Source organism: Amblyomma mixtum, chromosome 9 (assembly GCF_055824585.1).
Source record: "Amblyomma mixtum isolate Tamu chromosome 9, ASM5582458v1, whole genome shotgun sequence".
In the NCBI taxonomy this organism is placed as follows: domain Eukaryota; kingdom Metazoa; phylum Arthropoda; class Arachnida; order Ixodida; family Ixodidae; genus Amblyomma; species Amblyomma mixtum.
In genome coordinates this window covers 38,278,046-38,301,853 of record NC_143020.1, presented here as the reverse complement: position 1 = coordinate 38,301,853, position 23,808 = coordinate 38,278,046, and the positions used below count along the sequence as shown (strand labels likewise).

Here is a 23,808-nt window from a genome sequence, read left to right as displayed (position 1 = left end):
AAACACGATGAAATGCGCACAAAACTTTACGACAGAGGGTCGACGAGGATGCGCGAGTGCCAGCGCGTCTTTTCGCCGCTCCCTTTTCCTCACTCTCAAGCCAACCGCACGAAAGGAGAAAAACATTGCTCCAATCAAGGCTGAAGCGGCGCGGAGAACTTCTTCATGACGTCAGCATGCAGTGACGGGACACAGTAAGGAAGTAGTAGAATTAGAGCCTCCTCCCCACTCCGTAGAAGCGTCGCGTAGGATGGTGGGCGGTAGGGCGATTAAAAATTGTCGGTAGTGGGTTTTAGAGTGAGCACATCCTGTCCATTTCGGGAAAGGGGGCTGGCAGCGACAGAATAGAGACACAGAGGAGCTTAGGGGCAGGAACAAAGGGTGCTACAAAAAATGCAATAAGCATGTTTTTTGCTGCGAGGGGACCCAGAAAAAGCAGGGAGGTGGGGTGAGGCGTGGTGAGGCGAAATAGCAAAGCTTGAGAAACAATATGCGCAAAGACATGCCGCTCGTGTGATGTTTCTGAGTGGTTTTTTGTGGCTGTTGTTCTCTCGAGCGCTGCATCTATTCGCAAACCCGAAGCGTCGCCCTTTTGGCAACACCCAAAGATGCCCGCACCACTGAGTTAGCCTCTTCTCGTTTGTCGATAGAAAGGCTCTGGACGATTTTTGATTGGTATCACTTCCTTGTAGGGTGAAGGGCGGGGCCTTTTCTGATGGTGCATGTCATCTTTCACTGGTCAAGTCAAAGGGCGATCACTTGGAGCACAGGAAATGAAAAGAATGCCGGCATGAGAACAAGAATTTACTTTGTCTTCAATGGCGCGTCGCTAAAGGCGTCGGCTAACGGACGTTAAGAAAGCTGCTGCAATGAACGACGACACTAACAAAGCTTCTGCGGTCTCTGGCGCAGTCGACGAAGGCTTGCATGTTCATCAATCAGTCCCGAAGCCATGCGCCCCATTTTTAATGGAGAAGAAGAAAGCGCTTGTAGTGCTGGCGTAAGTGAGGTGTGTTGAAACAGTGAAGAAACGTTATGATGGCCACTTTCTCAGCGGCGTCCGTAGAACACCACCAAAAATGCAATGCGATAAGTGCAATGAAGCACCAGAACATCTCAGGTAAAGAAGGGAGTTTTATTCTAATTATGACATTCAAACAGCACCTCTTCATTGGAGTGCAAGATACAAGGTCTTGGTATTTGGGCGCGTTTAGCCCCTTTTCATCCGAAGTAGGATGCGCAGGCTGGGTAAATATGACAATGTCAACTCTTCCCGTGCACAGCTGTAGTACGTGGGGCTGTTGGTAGTTGTTGTACGGCAATGGCGCATGATGTTTCTTTATTCTAAAGCCCAGAGTAATCTGCGCAGGTCTTACGAAGGCTGCAGGCGGTAATATACCAGCCGATTGCCCGCACACAGCGGCCTTGGCTTTGTCAGGGCGCCGCAGGGAGAGCACCTGCTGCGGCTGCCAGCAACTGACAATCATATAGCCGGGCGTCTTGCATGCATGCACACACTGCATGCTTCGCCATTGCACAGCCCACACTTAGCCTGTTTCTGTCTATTATGTACGATACAAGCGCGGAATAGGTGGCAATGGCAAATGTACCCTCGCCCAAATCTTGTATTTTCTATGCGTGACACATGTAGCCTACAGGCGGGAACACTGGTGCATCCCACTCTGCCTAAAAGATTTTTTGCGGAAGCTGAAAAGACTTTTAGGGCGGAACCTCTACCACTTACATGCAGAACCTCAAGGTCATGTCACTCTGAAGAATGAGCTTCAAGCGGCGGAGCGTTGATATCATACTATGTTACTCACCGCGCCTTGGCGCAGCTGTGGTGCGTAAATTCGCCGTCGTTCGCTCAGCTTCTCAACTCTGTTGAACAACGTCATTCAACGCTCACCTCGCCGTTGCGCGGAGCCACGTGACTCGCCGCTCATCGGATAAGATAAAAAGCGCGAAGCGTTGCTTTACTTTCGTAGAGAGCCATTGAGCGGTCGCGCGCTGAAAGCAGTGCTTCGGCTGTGTATCCTCGACGTCTGATTGAATCTGATTATTTTTTGATTATCAAGAACGTCGACAGGGTGCGTTGACGAAGGATGTAGCAAATAATCATTAAACCACAGCAAACTGTATATGACCATGCTTAAAATTGCATCCACACTGTATACAAGGACTGCAGGGTTGAACCCCAGCCAATTTTTATTTTGTAAAGATGGTGCGATCCAGATATATAGGTCAACAGTTAGATTTCGCACTGGAGTCTTCCCTTGAGTAAGAACTCAGTTCTTTCATTAGAATCGATGTTTGGTTCACTCTTCCTGCCGATAATATCGAGGAATTCCTCACACCAGCCCTTCATATTTTCGCATTTTATCACTAGGGCGGCAATCCACACGCATCCTACTCTGACCTACACATGCTCGTACATGCTAGTACGCGGCTAGTACTCGTCGGCGTGTAATGTCACAACCGATGCGGTTGCAACAAATGTGCACGATACGGGAACGAACTTTCTTTATTTGTACAGCGCGAGTAAATCACTTGCCCTAAAGTCCCCTGAGTGAACTTGAATAAAGTTGTTAAAAATTTGAGGAAAGCTAAGTATATATATTGCTGGAGTCGTCGCTCGTTGCTTAAAATCGGCATTCCTATCTTTTGGTACAGGGAAATTCCACAGATATCAACTATATTAAAATACACAAGTTACAGGGCAGACCGAGTCGAGCTGCAGGCAAATATACCGTTTACTGAAAGCGTGAAATTTTTATCCTCCAGTGTCTAGTAGTAGTAGTGAAAACATTTATTTTTTTTTTTCAAAAGGAAGAGTTAGGGAGTAGGGGGATGGGGATAGATAGATGTGGAGCTTCAGTGGTCGGTCTTCCCTAGCCCAGGATCCCGTTGGCCTCCGCCGCTGCCTTGGCCCTCGTCACCAGCATAAGCTGTGTGCTCGGGTTGGAGTCAGCCAGGAGGGCCTCCCACTGCTCTAGACTAGGGCTATTTACCTTTGGTAGTAAAGGGCTTTTTTCGCAGCCCCAGGTGGCGTGGTACGTTGTGGCGTAGCCCCCACACCACACGCACTCTTTCGCGTATCTGTTCGGCCACATTTTGTGATACATGGCTCTGCTTGGGTAGGTGTCTGTTTGTAGTCGTCTGAGCGTGGTGGCCTGCTCTCTGTCGAGGATATCCGCCGGAGCCGAGTACTTCTTGCGCGCTCCCAACAACGCCTTCATTGCCTCCCCGTAAGATTCTGGCGTGCTGAAGGGTTCGACCGGCAAACCCGCCCTCCGGTTCGTGAACCCTCGGACAACGGTGTCTGCCATGAGATTTCCCTCAACCCCAGTGTCAGGGACCCAAATGATGGTGTGTTGAATGCTTGTGTTGTTTAATCCATGTCTGTGTTGTTTTTGTTCGAAGAGGATACTCGCGGCTTTTCGGCCGATCCTTCCATCTCTGTATGCCCTTGCTGCAGCCTGAGAATCCGTCGCTATCCAGTAACTCAGTCCCTGCCGATTGGCTCCAGTCAGGGCTAGAGCTATGGCGATCTCTTCCGCTGCTTGTGTTGTCCTTGTGCGCACTGATGCACCAGTAACTATATTCCCATTGGCGTTCACTACTGCTACCGCCCTAGCGTTTTCCTTCGCTCTGTACTTGGACGCGTCAACATACAGAACCATATGTTTCTTCTTTAGGAACCTGTCCAACTCCAATGATCTCGCCGCCCGTCTTCCTTCGTGGTTCTTGGGGTCCATATTTCTGGGCACTGGTTTAACCAAGAAAGTGCTCCTAATTTGGCTGTCAATGTCTGTCTTGTCTTCGCCCTCGTCTTCTGCCGGGTATCCTAGCTTGACCAGTAGTGCGCGGCCAGCGGCTGTTCTTTTAAGTCTTTCCATTTGAAATCTGAGCATGGTTTCGCTGTGCTCCTCATAGGTGCCGTACACCCCCATGTTCATCAGCTTCTCTGTCGAGGCGCAGGTCATGACGCCTAAAGCTTGCTTATACGCCCTTCTGATGCATGTTTCCATTTTGTTCTTTTGCCCTTTGTTAGGTTGTAGGTACGGAAGCGCGTACGTCATCCTCGGTATGATGAGCGCAGAAGTGATCCGTAACGCATCTCGTTCCTTCACCCCTTTTCTCTTGTTCGTAATCCGGCTTAACATCCTGCATATCTGTTTCGTGGAGTGTTCCAAGAGCTGGATGGTATGGTCCCGTTTGCCTTTCTCCTGCAGCCACATTTCCAAGATGCAAAGCTAATTTGTCCTTCTCTGCTCTAAGATTAGCTCTCTACGCATACAATCCGTATCTCGGTGGCAGACATTACTTTGGAGAGTAATAATAACTGGTGAAATAATTCACCTACCTTGTAGTCTCCTGCAAAATTCAGCCTTTTGAAATTGCTGGCAAAATACAGTATACATTATGACCATCAGTTAAATCAACAAGTTGAACAATTCTGTCCTTTAAATTTGCAACATCACTGCATCATAAAGAAGGAGTAGACAGCAAAATCAGTGGCATGACGGCACCAGTTTTCCCACTTCGTGCTTTATGCTGGCTCGGCGTTTCAAAGTTTAGCAGCTGCCGGCGTGCGGTTGCACTAATACACAAGAGGAGGCACAACTTTTTACCCATAGGATTGGTAGTAGGTGGCCATGCTCTTTGGGATGTGTCCTTTGTAGAAGATACCGTTGGCTGTTACTATGCTGTGCAACCACTCGACCATCTGTTGGTGGTCTTATGGGTCTACGCTGGAGAAAGCCACCTCCCAAGAGGAGAAAGTGAAGTGGAGGATGGGTGGTTGGTATTGCGGTGTGTTAGGGCATTTCCATAGGGAGCGGGGGAGTGCGTCTGTAGGCCTTCTGTATGTTAGACGCTATCTAGAATATTGTCCGAGAAAGAAGTTTTCTGGTAGTGGCTTGGGAAAGTGTGCGTCTTAAGCTAGCTGCAGGCAAATGTGTCCGCTCTGCTGAGGGATTTGTGTGCGTGGGTGGAGGGAGTGTGCTTTTCTAGTGCATGTAGTGTTCTAGGATGGGTGCGTATGATGAAGCCTCTGTGCGTGGCGGTCTTGATAATTTAGTCTCTTCGCCTGTATATCCCCCGTGCCGGGCGGGTCAGCTCTCGGCCGAGCACAGTTGCCCACTCGTTTCCTGAAAGCGAAGCATGGCCTGGTGTCCGAACGATTCCGATCAAGTGAGATGTGTCCGTGGAGCAGTGCTGGAGGATGGGTCGCACCCGTACTGATAACGCGACAGATGCGTATTCCCCACGGGCCGCTTGTGACTGTGTTCAGACGGTCCAGATTTTTATGTCCTCATTCTACTGGTCGATAGATGCGAAGCGCATGGCAAAGCGAAGATGCGAACCGCATGGTGTTTCTCGCGCTGTCCTGCTGCTGCCCGTGTTTATTAAATCTGAGATGTTTCACCTACATCGAGCTGTGCTCCCTGAAGCCTGTAGTGGCCGCGCGGTCTCGCATAAAAGGTAGAATGTAGCGGTTTGTGCGCTTTCGGCAGCCAGACGAGGCTAGATTGTGGGGAATTAGGTCGTGTTCCACGTTGTATAGGACATTCTTTAGGTAAATACAATGATTTTTCGTTTTTGGAAGGTACATTTAGGGAAGTTCGCCATCACCAAAATGTAAAGGGTGTACTAGAGGACGGATAGTCAGAGGTAAGAAATCATTAAAAAACAGTCCCCGTCTTAAGCTTTTTAGATAGTTACATCTAATGTTTGTGGTTGTCATGCATTATTTCTGGTAAGAGCGAAATTTTGCTCAGTTGGTACATCCTAATTATTGTAAAAGGCAACGCAAAATACAGGTTCAGACAAACTATAAAACACAACGCTCAATCTCTCTGCTTTGTTTTGGTTTGTTGGGTATTTTTCGACTGTCAAAGATACATTATTTCTGCATGCCTTGTTTCCTGAAACCAATTCGTCGTTTACCAGCGGTTCTTAACTTTAGCAACTTCTAATTGAGAGATCAATTTAGTGATACCTTTCGGTTCTTTCTGTGACAAACTTTTATAGATATTTTTTTATTGTTTTTGGTACACACGTTGACAATTTCTGCTAGCAAGTTTTTTTAATTTGCAGCGCGTTAAAGTATAGCACGACATTTCTGTGTTTTACGTCATAATGTTTGTTTCAACAAATTTTTTGCTCCATTTGTCCTGTAATGACAGGCTATTGTAAAGAAACAGCTTTAGCTCTCTTTGGTTTGTTCGTTTTATTTTTGTTAGCAAATAGCAATACACTTGATCTCACTAAGCGCCAAAGAATACTACCAACGACGCTGATAGCAACGCAGCCCATCCCCAAGAAAGCTACTTAATATGGCATTGTTCTCTTATGGAAACATGTCTTCGAAATAGCAACAAATCGGTGTGAATGGAAAATATTGTTACGGGGTAGTTCCGCTTGGGATTGCAGAGAGCGGACACGGAAAACAGGGCTTTAAAACCACAGGCGTTTACTGCAGGCACCAGCCGACACTGCTCGACCGTCGTCTTCTTCACAAAAACTCAAGAGCTTCTTCTTCTTCCTTCCTTATGCATGCACCGCCTAATGTAACACTACCCCGCCGGCTGAAAAGCACCGTCCCGGTGCGTACTAGCGTCCAAACCAGGGTCCGTGTAGTACGGCTTGAGGCGTGCAACATGGACCGTCTCAGTGCGAGGTGTGGAGGTATGGCGTGCGGGATGCAAGGGCACAATTTCGCATGTCACTGGAGTCACTTGTCGTAAAATACGGTAGGGGCCTGTATATCGTGGCAAAAGTTTTTCCGAGAGGCCAACGCGGCGAGCTGGGGTCCAAAGCAGCACGAGAGAGCCGCAAGAATACTCGGTGTTGCGATGACAGGAATCATAGCGACGTTTCTGGGAGTGCTGGGAGGCTGTGAGTCGGTTGCGAGCAACAACGCGGGCAACGTCAGCTCGAGCTATGGCGTCACGGGCGTATGAGCTGGCAGTGGCGACTGGAGGGAGCAGGCTGTCGAATGGAAGCAGAGGGTCACGGCCGTATAGAAGATAGAAGGGGGAGTAGCCGGAAGTGTTGTGACGCGACGAATTGTATGCAAATGTCACAAATGGCAGCGTGATGTCCCAGTCGCGGTGGTCATCAGACACGTACATAGACAGCATATCAGTTAATGTCCGGTTAAGGCGTTCGGTAAGCCCGTTCGTCTGTGGATGGTAGGCAGTCGTGAAAGAATGACGAACGTTGCACAACCGTAGGATCTCGTCGACTATACGCGCAAGAAAGCAACGGCCACGGTCGGTGAGCAGTTGGCGGGGAGCTCCATGGACGAGTATAACGTCGTTGAGGAGGAAAGCAGCGACATCGGTTGCACAACTGGTTGGTATTGCTCGTGTGACCGCGTAGCGTGTGGTGTAATCAGTGGCCACCGCAATCCATTTGTTCCCCGATGCGGAGAGCGGAAAAGGCCCTAGAAGGTCCAGACCCACGCGAGAAAAGGGGTCTATGGGGATGTCGATCGGCTGCAGAAGTCCAGCTGGTAAAACTAATGGCTTTTTCCGGCGTTGACAGCGGTCACAAGCAGCCACGTATCGGCGGACTGTGCGGTAGAGGCCTGGCCAAAAAAACCGACGGCGCACACTGTCATATGTGCGAGAGACGCCTAGATGACCCGCTGTCGGAACGTCGTGAAGCTGTTCAAGGACGGCTTTGCGTAGGTGCTGAGGGACGACTAGTAGAAGGTCAGGGCCATCAGGTCGCATATTGTGCCGGTATAAGGTGCCGTCGCGGAGCGCAAACAAACGAAGGGCAGGGTCATGGCGATCGGCGCAGAGGCGACTGATAATTTCGCGAAGCTGAGGGTCCTGGCGTTGCTCACGGTAAATGTTGGAAAAGTCAGAAATAGAGAGCACGAAATCGTCATTGTAGCATTCAGGTTGGCTTGGCGGGTCGACTGGATGACGGGACAGGCAATCGGCGTCTCGGTGCAACTGGCCAGACTTATAAACTACTGAAAAATTGTACTCTTGAAGGCGCAAGGCCCAACGTCCAAGGCGGCCAGTAGGGTCTTTGAGTGTAGAAAGCCAACACAAGGCGTGGTGGTCAGTGACTACTGTGAATGGCCGCCCATACAAGTAAGGGCGGAACTTCGTAATGGCCCAGACTAGGGCTAAGCACTCACGTTCAGTGATGGAATAATTCTGTTCGGCCTTAGAGAGGAGTCGGCTGGCATAGGCGATGACGCGAGGGGAGCCGAGCTGACGTTGTGCGAGAACGGCACCAATGCCATGACCACTTGCGTCGGTGCGTACTTCTGTGGGTGCTGATGGATTGAAGTGAGCCAACACAGGCGGACGGGTGAGGTGGGCAATAAGAGCGGCGAAGGCGGCCGAGTGTTCGTGGCCCCAGGAAAAGGAGACCTCTTTTTTCAGAAGCTGCGTGAGTGGACGGGCGATTTCCGCGAAGTTTGGTACAAATCGCCGGAAGTATGAGCAAAGTCCGAGGAAGCTACGCACGTCGCTGCTAGATTTCGGTGGAGGAAAACCACTTACAGCGCGAATTTTGTCGGGGTCCGGCTGTATGCCATGGGTGTTGACCAAATGTCCGAGGATCTTGAGTTCCCGGCGACCAAAGCTACACTTCTTGGAGTTCAACTGAAGGCCAGCTCGTCGGAAGACGCCAAGAATAGCCGAAAGACGATGGAGGTGGCCCTCAAAGGTTGATGAAAATACGATGACGTCATCGAGGTAGCACAGACATGTGGTCCATTTGAACCCGCGTAGTAAGGAGTCCATCATGCGCTCGAAGGTCGCAGGGGCATTACATAAGCCGAAAGGCATCACCTTGAATTGGTAGAGTCCATCCGGGGTGACAAAAGCCGTCTTCTCACGATCTCGTTCGTCAACAGAGATCTGCCAATATCCAGAACGGAGATCGATGGAGGAGAAGTAGTTGGCACCATGCAGGCAGTCGAGGGCGTCATCGATCCTAGGAAGAGGGTACACGTCTTTCTTTGTGATCTTGTTGAGGTGTCGATAATCTACGCAAAACCTCCAGCCGTTGTCTTTCTTTTTGACAAGTACTACCGGAGACGCCCAGGGGCTGCTCGATGGCTCAATAATGTTGCTGGCCAACATTTTGTCCACTTCTTCCTGAATGATATGGCGTTCTGAAAGAGCAACTCTGTAAGGCCGTCGGTGAACAGGGCGGGCATCTCCAGTATCTATGCGATGTGTGACGACGGACGTTTGGCCCAGGGATCCGTGACCGAAATCAAAAATGTCGCTGTACGACCGCAAAAGGCTGGCAAGGGCACTGGCATATTCGGGACGCAGGTCAGAATATTTACCGCCGGCAGAAATCAAGTTAGGGTTTCAATGTTTCATCGTTTTTGTGGGCAACTCCAAAGCAAGCTCAACATATGGTATTTCTTGGATCCGGAAAGCCAGATAAAAGGTCAATTTAAAGAATGGGAAGATAGAGATGATGTGAAACAGGATGGATGGAATGAGTGATTAAACATGTGCAATGCAACTCTTTATATTTCTTTTATTATTTGCACAATCGTAGATGTAGGCGCGAAACGGCGTTCTTCCACGCAATTCTCAGCTCCGCAGGGGTCCACCAATGAGATGTTACCACCCTTGGTACGGCGCACGGCTTCTGGTACGGCTGTTTCACAGTGAAAAAACCCTGTTCACTGACTCGCCTAATTTGCATTCTTTCCGCAATTAACCCAGTGAGGTAGACATCTTCCAGGAAGTAAAAAGGCTGGTCATATGTTGCTTTTGCCAGAAAAGGAATGCTATCCGCGGAGATGAGATACGCAGTTCCCGACAAAAAGTCAGGGTAAGTATCTGGTACATAAATTTCTTTAGACACGTACCACTTGGACGTTTTCTGCCGAACCGGCTTCCCACCTTGGTAGAGCTGTCCCCACATCGTGAGCTTGACTCCTCGCAGACGCCTAAGACTTACAGCTAAATCCCACACGCTCAGAAGCATATCATCGTCAATCTTCATGACGAACTCTGCTTCGCGGCAGAAATTGTGCGCCCAGCGGATCAGCATAACAGTCTTGTAGGTGAGGTTTTCATAAGAATCAGCAAACTGGCCTTGAAGGATGTCTCCGTGAACCGTGTTCTCTTCGAGAATCCGTCTCTGTATCACCTCGTTTCCACTTTCGCCCAAGAGAAAGAGCACCTTGAAGTTCATTCTTCGCAATCCCGCACCCCAGGTTTCCCGAATAGCTGAACGGTGATCGAAATGGTCAGCGCTTGTGACGACGCCGACGACAAGAGACGTTGCGTTGGACGTCCATGCGCAAAGATGTCCTGGTGCCGTCAAGTAACTAATGGTGGGAGTTGTTCTCGTTGAAACTGCCGGCGCCGCTCTTGACGATTCTTTGCCCAGCAGTGAAGTGCAATAGCGCAGATAGAGTGCAGTGAAAGTAAATACACTGATTATTATAAGGCAGATGATTAAGAACCGAATGGTTATGAGGGTTCCTCTGCTTGGGACATGCATATTCTAACTGCGTGCGATGGTAAACATATGGTTGCTAAACGGCTTCGTTCTTCACAAGGGTTTTAGTTCCGAAGCGACCGGCTGTAAACGTGGCTGGTTTGTGACCGTCTGATATATATTTAGACGTTAGAGACGAGCTGGCACGCTATGCAGAATGCCCTCGCATTCTGATTGATGAGGCAAAAAAATTTGTGCACACGAGGCACAAATGTGTTCTTTCTTTAGTAGGCTGTAGACGAAAATATATGTGGCTCTTTGTCGTGCTAGTTTAGAAGGTCTAAGGTTAAACTTCTCTAAAACCTGCTCTTTAATACAAATCAAATGCATGGTTGGCAAGTAGCACATATGGGGCCCTGATTTTCAGTCAGTTGTGGGCACGGCACGAGCCGCCCATGCGGGCCGTACTCGGGATATGAGTGGGATTTGTTACTCGGCATCGGGTGGATGTAGAAGGGCGGCCCAGTGGGCTTGCTACATAGCACCAGCCTTCATGCATAAAAAGATTACCGGACCTTTCCTCGGTCTCTCGTGGGACCCAGATTGGCAGTAATGAGCTTCGAAGAGGGGACCTGCAGGGGGGCTGAGGTGGCAGTGCACCGGGGATCCAAAAGGCTACCCCAAATGCCAAGCGCACATGAGCTAACAGATGCCAGGCTCACCGGCAAAAACATCCATCTTCGCTTGTGGACCAGTTTTGTGTTTTCTGATTCTAGATTGGTAATCGCTGAGAAATACGAAAGAAACGGCAAATAAAGGAAAAAGAGGAGAAGGCACTACAGAGAATCTCAGCTAGCAGAAGTTGAACGTCACATGACTTAAAATGAAATAATGGTGCACTAAGGAAGACATGACGAACGAGAGGACACATACAAGCTAGGCCTCACATGACGCCTGGCCCCATGCATAGGAAATGTATAGTGCATCTCTCTCACCTCTTTGGTATTTGAATCAATAATCTTTTCCATATCTGCATCGTAACATTGTTCCACCGCTGTTGTGGGCTGCTATGAACTTTTGGTCGGACGATTCCAATGCTTGCGTAGACATCCTCCTTTAATTACGGCACATTTCGCAGCATGGATGCGAGATTTCTGTTCAGGGCCTTGGGCCACTCCCCCTCAGGACACTTCTCGCCGATTGCTCTCGCGCGCATACAGCATTACAGTCATGCAAGTACAGCACTGCGGCAATTGCGGCAAATATACCCCATTACAGTCATGACAAAAAATTTCAGTATGGAGCTTGAAGAAATTTTTGCGATATTTGGTTCTTCTGGGACACTGTGACCCCCTCAATGCTTTACAATATACAAATGGCTGGTTAAAAAAGACGCTGAAGTGTTCGAAAGTTTCCTTTGACGTCGAGCATACAACCGAAGCAGAGCTAGTAGTCAAACAACAGATTGATTTCAACTCCGTGCATATTATGTTAGCACCCCGACGTCACCATCATAAAATCTTTTTTCACCGACGTGGCATCAGACAAACATCAGAGAATGTTATTGTTTACCACTCGCGTCTGTTGGAGCGAAGTCCTTCATCGCTGGGACAGGAGCGACAGCATTCCACCATCTAAACACTCGACGTACGTGTAGGATTCCGCTGTTACCTTCAACAACACATTGCTCAAGGGAACGCGAGGAAACGCGCACAACGCAGTATGACACAAAGTCGACGTGGATGGGCGAGCGCCAGCGCGTCTTTTCGCGCCTTCATTTGTTGCCTCATTCTCAACCCAACTACAGGGAAAGAGAAGAACGTCTCTCAAAGCAAAGCTGAAAAGTCGGGGAGTACTTCTGCATGACGTCGCCGCACCGTGTCGGGACACAGCGAACAGGGAGTAATAATTCAGGGGGCACTTTGACTGTCTAAAGTGCGCAGAGGCGAAAGCGTTTTCCGCACCACTTTCGCTGCTTCTGTGGCACTGGTGGCGTCACGTATAATCGAGTACTAATTACTAAGTAATGACAAATCACTAATTAATGCTGAATTACTGATCAATGCCTGAATACTAATTCGCTGCTAATTAATGACGCTTATGTTTCGCCTTTACGAGTGGAACGCGACAACGTGCTGTAGCGCTTCCAAGGAGTCCACGCAACGCCACTACCCGTTCGGCGCGATGCCTTGCCCTTTGAACCCAACGCTTTTTGAGGAAAGGAAATGGCGCAGTAATTCTCTGTCATCTCGGTGGACACCTGAATCGCACCGTAGAGGAAGGAAGGAAGTGGGAGTGAAAGAAGCCAAAGAGGGCCTGTAATGAAGAAAATGAAAATTGTACTTGAGGAAAGGAAATTACGCAGTAACTGCCTCGCATATCTCGATGGACAGCCGTCAAAATTCAGGGGGGCACTTTTTTTACCTAAATTGTGGTCACTGATGTGTGGTTAAGATGTTAAGCTTCGCCTCTAAGAGTGGAACGCGACAGCGTCTTGCAACGCTGCCAGGGAGTCCATAGAACGCCATCGCCCATTCGGTTCTACGCCTCCCTCGTCAGTAAATTGGTTTTTGAGGAAAGGAAATGTATCTGTCTCTCATACCTCGGTGGACACCTAAACCTCGCCAGGAGGAAAGGGAGGAGGATGGGAGTGAGCGAAGACGCCGTATTCACTAGACGCGCCTTTGTTCATTCCAAACCATCGCGCTGGAATGGCGGAGTGGATAGCATGCTGGTCTTGCACGCCGAAGACCGGGGTTCGATTCCCGAGCTCGACCAATTTCCTACTCGGTTTAATTTATTTATACGGCCTGACTAGAAAAGTTAGTTAGGCTAATTGGGTAATTAAGCAATTAACTAAGCTCAGTCCCACTTGGAGCATCACTATACGATCCCTTCAATTGGTTGCATGGTCACTATCCAAAGTACAATTGGCCCCGTTTGAAATTTGCGCACTATGACGTCACGACCGTTTCAACCAACTGAAAAGCGTGAGATTTCTGTCGACAACTGCTGCTTACAACGATGCGACATTAAAGGCTTTCGCCTTAATATCAGAGCGTTCCTGCTACTGCGTCGACCCGTCGCGTGAGACGGTGGGTAGGAGGGTGGCTAAGAATGTTCGGTAGTGAGTTCGAGAGTGTGCACCTCCTCGGGATTGCGGAGAGAGAGAGAGAAAAACTTTATCATCGCAAGTGTGTTTAGACCCCCCTTGGGTCCCTGGACCACCGCACGGTCCCACTCTACGTCGTAACGTTCATGCGGTGTTTGTCCATGACGTCGGCACCCCGAAGCACCGCAGCAAGCTGCGATGGCGGGTCCGGAGACGAGAGCACGACCTCCCAGTCCTCCCAACTTGATAACGCGGGCTGTCCCTGCGGGGGAGGATCAGCAGGGCAGCCGAAAAGGATGTGGGAGAGTGTGGCGTGAGGGTCGCCGCACAGGGTGCATGCAGGGGAGGTGCCACTGTAGAGAGATAGCAGCTGAGGGGATGAGAGAGAGCGGGTCTGGAGGCGTTTCCAGAGGATCTGTTGGGAATGGGTAAGGGAGGGGTGTGGAGGAGGGTAAGTCCGACGGTCCAAGCGGGGCATTTGCGTGAGCTCTGCAAAGGTGTGCGCCCGCTCTCTCGAGAAACCTGGACCGAGGCCGTCCTGAGCCCGGCAAATCAAACCTCGGGCCAATTTATCGGCAGCCTCGTTTCCTGGATTCCCAGAGTGAGCCGGCACCCACTGGAGCTCTACCCTGCGTGGTAAGTTTTTGGAGGGGGTGTTCAACAACTTCCAAGCAGGGGCGTGAATCCTGCCTCTCGCGAAGTTGAACAGAGCCGTTTTGGAGTCGCTAAAGATGTAGTTTGCATTGGAATGTACAAGGGCTAGGGCGATGGCGGTTTCCTCTGCCTCCTCAGACGTACAGCCCGAGGGAAGGCGGTGTGTGAGGGGCTGTTCTAGGGCTGGATTGTAACCAACTGCTACAGCTTCATGAGTTGTGCACGCGGCGTCTACCCAAATGGCGTCCTGGGCTTGTCCGTAATACTTGTGTAGGGCCGTAGCGCGAGCCATGCGGCGAGGGATGTGGTACTGGGGATGAATGTTCCGGGGAAGGGGTTTCACAACGAGGGGGGTATGAATGTGTCGAGGAATGGCTATAAGGGATGTCTGATTAGCGGGAATGTTGATGCGAAGGGAAGCGAGGATATGCCTGCCAGTTGCGCTCGCGGCAAGTCTTAGATACTGTGTCTGAAGGTGCGCGTCTACTAGTTCCTGAATGGTGTTATGCATGCCTAATTCAAGGAGCTTGGCTGTGCTAGTGCTGCGGGGTAGGTTTAAGGCTGCCTTGGTTGCTAGACGAATCATGGCGTTCACTCGCTCTGTTTCTATGCGGTTCAGCTAAGATATGGGGTGGCGTATAAAATGCGGCTAAGTGTAAAAGCATGCACTACTTTCATGCTATCCGCTTCGTCTAAACCTTTGTGCAGGGAGGATACGCGGCGTAGAAGTTGCAACACGGATTGCGTGGAGGCCTTGAGTGTTTTAAGGGTATGATCATTGCGTCCGGAATCCTGCAAGTAAAGGCCAAGGATACGGAGGGTGGGGCTGACGGGGATAGGGGTTCCTTGTAAAGTGATTTGAATGGGCGAATTAGCTGCAGATTTCGGTCTTATGAGGAGAAGCGCGGATTTAGAGGGGGAGCATTCGAACCCAATAGATGACGCATGAGCGGAGATGGTGTCAGCTGCTAATTGAAGAGTTTCCTCAATTTCTCCATCAGATCCGTGAGTGGTCCATGCCGTAATATCATCAGCGTACAAGGTATGCCTTAGGTGTGGGATGAAAGCGAGTTTATGAGCTAGGGGGATGAGAGCAATATTAAATAGAAGGGGGGAGAGGACCGCGCCTTGGGGTGTTCCAAGTTCGCCGAGTGTATAAGGTGGTGTGCTCAGCTCAGCTATGTTCAGGGAGGCAGTGCGGCCCGAGAGAAAGGCGCGAACGTAGTTGTAGGTATTTGAGCCTACCTGTAGTGCCTGTAGTTCTCGCAAAATGGCATCGTGTCGAATCCTGTCAAATGCCTTTGTGAGGTCTACCGCCAGAATAGCTTTAGTGAGGTGGGGGATCGTGTCATCAAGCACGTCATGTGTAATTTGTAGTAGGGCATCCTGTGCTGATAGATGCGCACGAAAGCCCACCATGCTGTGCGGAAAAAGGTGGTTGTCTTCCATGTACGTGGTTAGTCGGTCAAGAATTATGTGTTAGAATGCCTTGCCGAGACAAGATGTCAGAGAAATTGGTCGGATATTCTCTATGTTGATGGGTTTGTGGGGTTTAGGAATAAATATGATTTTTCCATGCTTCCAGGTGGCAGGGAGTGTACCTGACTTCCAGCACTCGTTAAAGTGGGTGACTAGATGAGATATGGAGGCATCGTCAAGGTTTCGGATGGCAGCATTGGTAATTTGATCTTCCCCGGGTGCAGTATTGCGTAATTTCAAAAGGGCTGCCCGAAATTCCGCCTCTGTAATAGGGGCGTCAAGCTGGGGTTGAGGTGGACCCGTGTACTCGGGGTGCTTGCAAGGGTCACCTGGGGTGGTATATGTTGATTTCACCTGGGCGAGGAAGGCGTTCGTGTCCTGCCTGTGGTTATGAGTAAGGCGGCGAATGCTAATGCGTGTCTGGGTTTTAGATTTCGTGGGGTCTAGCATGTGGCGTAAGAGGTGCCAGGCACGGGTTGTGGAGAGATTGCCGCGGAGATTGTCACAAATCTGATTCCAGTTAGCTTTGCAAAGAGTGATACTGTGGTGTTCTATTTGGGTCTGAAGCTGTGCCAGTTTGAGTTTTAGTTTCCTATTGTGTTTTTGAGTTTTCCATCTGTGTGTTATGCGTTCTTGAGCTTGAAGGAGGTGCGCGAGCTTACTGTCAATTACGGGGGTGTCTGGGGTAGTGTCTAGCGTTTGGGTATGTTGGCGAATGTCCTCCTGTAACTGGGTAGTCCAGCTGTCTAGGTCGAAGGGTACCTGTGTTGACTGTACATGTTCCTGGCGAAATTTTCGTAGCTGGTCCCAATTAGTTTGTCTAACGGTAAATTTGCGCTGAGGGCGGCGATAGCTTAGTGTTATGCGAATTAGGTGGTGGTCGCTGCCTAGTGTGGTTTGGGTTCTTTCCCACTGCAGGTGGGCCACATTTCTTCCAAGCGTGAGATCTGGGCTGGTATCTGTAGTAACACTGTTACCAACCCGCGTAGGCAGGCTGAAATCATTAAAGATGGACAAGTGGAGCACCATCATTTCATTGCAGAGAACTGTGCCTCTGTGGTTTGTGCGCCGATAGCCCCAGTCCACGTGTGCGCAGTTGAAGTCACCGGCAATGAGTAGGGGATTTGATCCAGCCAATTGCGTCACGGATTTGAGGAGTGGAGGGAGTAGATTAACTGGCTGCCGTGGTAGAAGATAGCAGTTAAGAACGAACAAGGGAGATTGAGCAGGGGTTGGAGGTAAAATTTCGATGAAGGTGTGAGCGATAGGTGTGGTAATTGTGTGTTCCATGTAATGCAAAGAGTTACAGACGTATGTAACCACCCGAGGAAGATCAGTAGAGTCCGAGGGGATAAGAGCGTATCCTGGAAGTTGTTTGCAAACGTTTGCGTCCTGAATTGCGATGATGTCTGGTGGGGATGAGGAGGTAGCGATAATCTGCAGCAGAGGATCGCGCTTACGCCGAAAGCCCCTGCAGTTCCATTGAATAATATGTAAAGAATTATGGTCCGTCGGAGGGGCCATGCTGTAGGGTGGAGGGGCGAAGGAGGGGTGTGGAGGGTGGCACTGTGGGAGGAGAGGCCGGTGAGAGGCTATGAACAAGGAGAGGTAAACGCTCCTCTACCTTGGCCATGATGCTAGTTATGACAGTATCCATTAAACGGGTAATTGTAGTTTCAATCAGAATTTGGCACTGTGCAGTGACCTGTGCAGTAATGCGCTCTGCGAGCCTAGATTCTAAGTTTTTGGCGAAGTCCTGAAATTTTGCTTCCAAGTCTATGGGTTGTGCTGGCGTCTCATCAGGCCTCCTCTTTTTCGAAGGAGGTTCGACAGGTGGCGAGGTGGGTGGAGAGGATGAGGGTGGAGGAGTTGGGGGTACAGCGCGGGTGGAGGTAGAGATGGCTGCCTTGAGCTGCCTTACCTCTTCCCGCAGAGCAGTCACTTCGTGGTCCTGGGAGATCGGCGAATGAGTCCTGGCGGGCTTGGAGGCCCACGTAGAGGTAGTGGGAAGGGTCGTTTGCAGCGGGGGAAAGTCCTTCTTGCTAAAGGGCTTTGTTTTCTGTGGCGGCGGGCAGCGTTGTTTCGGAGTTGTATGTCTTGCCTTGCATGAGCCGGTACCCGTGAGGTGCTCGCCCCCACACAGAATGCAGATCGGGATGCAGGAAGGAACAGCTTGCGGGTCATGGTTGTCCCCGCACCGCGTGCAGAGACCAGTCTTGGGGTGGGGGCAGACATCATATCTGTGGCCCGGTCGGCGACAGTTGGTGCAGGCATCTGGACTGCCCTTGTACGCCGTGCATCTATAAACCACACTCATGTAGCGTATGGTATGAGGGACTGGTCCATGCGCAAAAGTGATTAATATGGAGAGCGTCCTCCCCATTCTGCGTGCTGCGATAATATCAGCGTCCGGGTTGCGGGTCTGGAGGTCTCGTAGCATCTGCTCCGGGGTTTCCGCCCAGTAGGCCTGCGAGATGACTCCACGTACCGCTGCTGGCGGCGGTGCGATGTAGGCGGCGATAGGGTAACTGGTTCCTTGGAGCACCACTTCCTTGAGTTGGACGAGGTGCAGGGCGGTTGTCTCCTGGTGGGTAGCGACGGTGAATGTGTTATTCGTAGGATGGATCCGGAGGTGAATGTCCCCTAGGTCCCGGCCATCGGCGGTGACTTGCAGGGCTTGCATAAGGGGCTGCGCCATGGCTCCGTTCAAAGCGAGCCCGCCTCTCGGTCGAAAAACTACCCGTATAGTGCCGGGCGGGAGTGAAGCAAGGTGTTTACTTCGCTGCGAGACTGCGTGCGACACGCGCAGCTGTTGCTGTTGAGCACGGTACGTCGGCTTAAAGGGCGCAGGGGCAGCCTCGGCCTGAGCACCGACGGCGGACACGGCTGTTTGTGTGGGTCCAACCAGGGTATTCGGGCTTGGTTCTCGAACCTGGTATGCGCGGAGTACTGCGGTCCACTCACTGGGTCTGGACGTTTCAGGGTCGAGGTTGTCGCCCTGCGCTTGCACCTCCATGGCTGTTGGGGTAGGTGCGCTGCCGGTGATAGGCCTAGCCTCGAGCGAGGCGAGGCCCAGCGCGGCGGCTGGCGAGGAGCGAACTTTACGACGTCGGTGCGGTCAGAAGTGAGGACTGGATCTAGTAATGGTTGTAGCGGTTGGAAAGCGCTCACCTTTAGGAAACGCTGTACATAAGAGGTGAGCTCTTGGGCGCTTGTTGCGCATGAAAAGAAGCCGAGAAGCGGTGACAGTACCGAAAGGCGGCCGGAGCGGAACCTCCTCTTCTGCGGAGAAGAGGGCTGGGAGTGGCACGACAGAGACACGGAGAAGCAGTAAGGTAGGGAAAAAATGTCGACAGGAAAAGCGAGGTAAGCAGGTTTTTGTTGCGAACGGAACAAGGGAAAGCAGGGAAGGCGGTGGTGAGGCCGAATAGCTAAAGCTCGTGTGACGTTTCTGAATTCTTCCTTATTTTCTTTTGTTGTCTCGAGCACTGCATCTCGGAGCTCAATAGGGTGCCAAGGTGCCTGTCGATATATGCATCCGTGTAACGCAAGCATATTCAGCTAGTGTAAATCCCCACAATCCAGGCCACAGACAACAGCTTTTGGAACGGTTCATCGTGGCTCCTGAAACTGTGCCAGACTGCTCACTGCAGTGAACAACATCATCGATGATACTTTGGTCTATGGTGAAAAACGCTAGGCATCTGCGGAAACTACCTGTAGTTGTCTATCTATAGGTTACGGAAACCTGCTGTGGCACTACTATGCAGAATGCTCAATAACAGCGGCTGTAAGTAGAGCGCTGCGTGGTGATACTGCAAACCCCTACTTCACAGGAGAAATGATGCACTCGGGTCCAGGAAGACAACTGTTCAGAGTCAAGCTGGTGGAGCAATTATTGTAGCAAAGACGTATTCCTTCGTACACAAGAGAACCAGCTTATGCTTTAAAATTAATAACAGGAAATTGTACCCAATACAATCAAAGGCCTTCGCAATTTAAAATAAAAGCATTGCCGCTTGTTCCTGACTGTTCCTACGAAACTGAGAAACTGCTTGGGCAATGCATAGGTAAGTTTTAATTGGACGGCCCCTCAGACCACACGTCTGATCAGGCTACAAAACTGTTGTACTTACTGGCGAATAATTGTCATCATAGAGCTTGCGCTTCGATTCAACTTTGGGCCCAACGTCTTGAATGCAATTGCTCGCTCAGACAGCGACCGCCTTCGCAGCGAGGGCCACCCTCTTCTTATTGCCCAGCTGTTAAGAAATGTGTTGCATAGGGCTCGCAATTTAAGCCTCAGTACTGAGGTTTCAGTGACCGTACCTCTTAAGCACGCGTAATCTTTTGCCCGTCTTTGCAGGAAACCGCAAAGTTGCACCAAGAAGGCACAACTTTGAAGTTTCTCAGCAGACAAAAAGTCGAGATGCACTACGAAGATTGCAGCGTCCAGAGCACCGGTAGGGTTATCTGGGTATAAAATTCATGCGAGTATGCTTAACATCAACAGTGCTCTCAACAGGAGGACTTTCTCAAGATACGTTCTGAAAAAACTCTTTTCTTGCGCAAGGGAACTCAACAGGTTCTTGCATTTCGTTTTGTCGTACAGCGTTTTCATCCTTCCCTTATATCACACACGTTCACGTTTCCTCGCCTTGAGGGTCACTCTAGTAAAAAAAAGTGTTGTCCTGCTAATATCAGCCCTCCATGACGCAGGAGCTTGTGAGCTTCGAACCTTCGGCTTCTACATGGTACGCTCTGTTTCACTTATATTTGAAATTTATATAAACCAGAGACGCGCGCCGCCATTAGTGAAGGACGATGCATTTGATTTTGTTTCTCTTGAGCACTCGGTGATTGCGTCGGGGTGATTTTGCCTTTTAATAATTACACTATAACCTATTGGATAATATTACGTGATAGCCATGATGTAGCATGATACTTTACAATTCAACTGCAACTAAAGAAGCATTTATTTACAGGAAGCAACCACGGCCAGCTTTTACGAAGCCTTGCTTTTGTGCTCCTTGTAGTGATGCGGTTAGCTCTCCAAAGAGCCCACGCCTGCAGCGGCAACTCCTGTTTGTACGAATGCAGAGTAAAAGAATGGGAAACAGGCCGCTGTTTCTTTGGGGCGCTGTTATTGCTGGTATTTTTTAATTGGTCGCAGCCTGTGTTTCTGCATTGCCAGTATCCTCGTCCTTTCGTAAAAACAACTAATTGCATGTATCCCTTAGCAACAGTCACGGTCTTAACAGTCACGGTCTATTCTGCGCCTTTTATATCTCAGGTATGTGTGCCTGACGTAAAAACAATGTTTCTTTTTATTGATTTATTCTAGAATCACATGGAGAAATTTTAGCATGGTACGAACAGATGAAATAATAATGTAATGAAGACTTCAAGAGCATGAAATCAAGGGAATAACCAGCAACGAGAGCAATAAAATTGAGTGGCTTGAGTGTCGTAAAGACTCCCGTAACGAAAAGCAAGATGGAGGATACATAACCTTATGCTTATGAGAGAAGCCAACAGCCACAGAAACCAAGGAGCACAGGGGATTTTTTTTTTGAATTTTTTTTGTGGTGTTGATCAAGTAAGAATATTACTGTTGCTTAAAGCTAATTTATTAGAAAGGCAGAAGAAAAAACAACCACATGCCGCCGGTGGGATCCGAACCCACGACCTCCGAATTACGCGTCTGGTGCTCTACCTCTGAGCTATGGCGACGGCTGTCAAACCTTCTGCTTTCGGGGGTATTTATGTTTACAAATAACCTAACCTTGAGAGTGTTCATCAGAGCCACCCACGTTCGTAAGCGGCGGACGTGGAACGTCCTGACTTACCGCTGGTGTGACGTAGAACGCCAAAAAAAAATCCCCTGTGCTCCTTGGTTTCTGTGGCTGTTGGCTTCTCTCATATTTATAACGAGCCCCTCATTCCCCTTTCCTTGTTTGCATAACCTTATGCTGTGGGTTATAGCACTTTGCCCTTAGGTCAATGAGCCGCGTTTGATCACTACGCATGGGGGGGGGGAGGCGGACAACAATCAAAGCTACCAAAGTATGGTTATTGTCGATTTTAGGGTTCCGCCTATCAAGAGGCTGCGGCCACAGCAGCCTTGAGGCACACTGGAGAACTAGGATCACTTGCGTTTTAGGCTGAGGCTTCGTAGGTGCACCCATTATGATGACTGCAATGCTGCTAACGTTGTCACAGGCGGTTCGCTCTACCTCGTAGGAAGGAGAAGCTTGCGACATGTTTCTCAACAAGACTTGAACGTGAATCTTTAGTTTGCGAACAATTGATAGAAGTTAAATATGGTGATTTGGTAAGTAATTTGGAAATATCTCAAGAGGTGATACCCACATAGCTAGAGTGCCGGTTCAAGTGAATTGGATTTTCAAATGATGCAGCGATACCCTATCAAAAAAGCGGCAGCCTCCAGTTCAAGGCCGCTGTTAAAATTCCAGCAATGCGTAATTCTTCGCCGGACAAAAAAAAAGAGAGAATTGCGCATTACGATGAAATTTCGCAATGAGGCCAAGTGTCCAGCCTGATCTCAGTGCCCACAGCCGACACCGCACTCGCTGACTACAAGAGGATTTGGTCAGGCTGGTGCAGCACTTGGCGACAGCCTGATAAATGAATACACCAAATGACATTCAGCCCTCGGTTCACGGTGAGAGCGGAGCAGCCGGCTAAGGTGGCTGCCAGAGCTGTTGCGCAAGGATGTGTTATAAGTATATCTTACTCCGGACAGGCTACCAAAGGAAACTTAACCTGGCAATGTTTATCGACAGAACGTTTTCTGTATGGCTAGCCTAGGAGTGCGCATCGAGAAACTAGAGTGTTTTAAATAGGATGACATAGGGCTTAGTGAGGTTAGGGAGGTTAGATTATGAGAAATAAGAGAAATAAATGTGGAACTCACGGCCAATAAATATATAGCGGTCAACATGGATTATTTTTAAGCAATTAACGAGAGGGTGCGAGTTGTCATTAATAAGGCTAAAAAAAGGTAAAAGTTGATGCAGCTTCAGCATTGCTAAGCACAAAATATTTTGCGAAAGCACAGATTTTCGCTGGTGGATACCACCGCCACGTACCTGAAAGTGCTATTCAGGTTTCCAGGGAACAAGGTTGCCAGTTATTCGTCTCTTCAACTTTTTCATCCTCAATACCAATTCATCTAATTTACGCAGGCCGCCTCTTCTTCAGTACCGCGTTTCTCCACCAAAGTTTTCGACGCCAACGCCTATAGCTCTAGTGCCATGTTCCTTGCGCAACGTTTTCCACGGCAACAAATGCAGCGCCCTTATCAGTGCAACTAACGCCACACGGCTCGAAGCGCACTTATTACTTTCATACCATTATTACTGGATGAAGGAGACAATGTACAATGCAAAGCACGAGAATGTCTTCCAGTGAACAGGAGGCGTGTTGAGGTACATTGCATTCTAAACAATGACTTAACTAAATTATTACATCTTCATAATGTTAATAATTCTCGCGTTTGCGCTGCTCGGCTGCGACTTTGTATAGAAAGATAATGTGACTAGATAGATAGTGAGGAGGCCACGATACTGCAATTTCCGGTGTTATGTTGATAACAATAGGTGGCGTGGACGCGTTACTGTGCGCAGTCTCCTGCATTTAAAGCGAGGCAGTGGCACGCATAGGTTTTCTAGCTGGGCAATTCTTTCTATATTTGCAACACCGTGCCATCACAAAAAAGCGAAAACATTTAATAAGGAGCAGAGGGGTAAATCACTGGCTTGTCGACTCCAGCTTTTCTCACTCCATGCTTTATGCTGGCTGGATGTTTCCAAATTTAGTACTTACCGGCAAGCACTTACACTAATACACTGGAGGAGGAGAAAAGAAAAACTATTGAAGAAAAGGGCTGCAGTTGATCGCCGTCTTCATCGGTATCCTGAGTCGAAGATACCCTCGGCAGTTATTATCCTATGTACCCGCTGGATTAGCCCTTGCTGGCACTTATAGGTTTGTGCTCGAGAGAGCAGCCTCCCAAGAGGAGAAACTTTGGTGGAGGACGGGAGGCAAGTATTCTGCAGGGTTCGGCTAACCCGAAAGGGGAGTGGAGGAGTGTG

General features: G+C 49.5%; 1 protein-coding gene across 1 annotated transcript; it reads right to left on the bottom strand.

The window, feature by feature from the left end:
* Window positions 1–13,688: 13,688 nt before the first annotated feature.
* Window positions 13,689–18,707, bottom strand: LOC149328787 (uncharacterized). The gene is made up of 2 exons (XM_089561822.1): window positions 17,613–18,707; window positions 13,689–13,820 (listed from the first exon to the last, which is right to left on the bottom strand). The coding sequence occupies exons 1-2, from the start codon at window positions 18,705–18,707 to the stop codon at window positions 13,689–13,691; spliced, it is 1,227 nt and encodes a 408-aa protein (XP_089417948.1).
* Window positions 18,708–23,808: the final 5,101 nt, after the last annotated feature.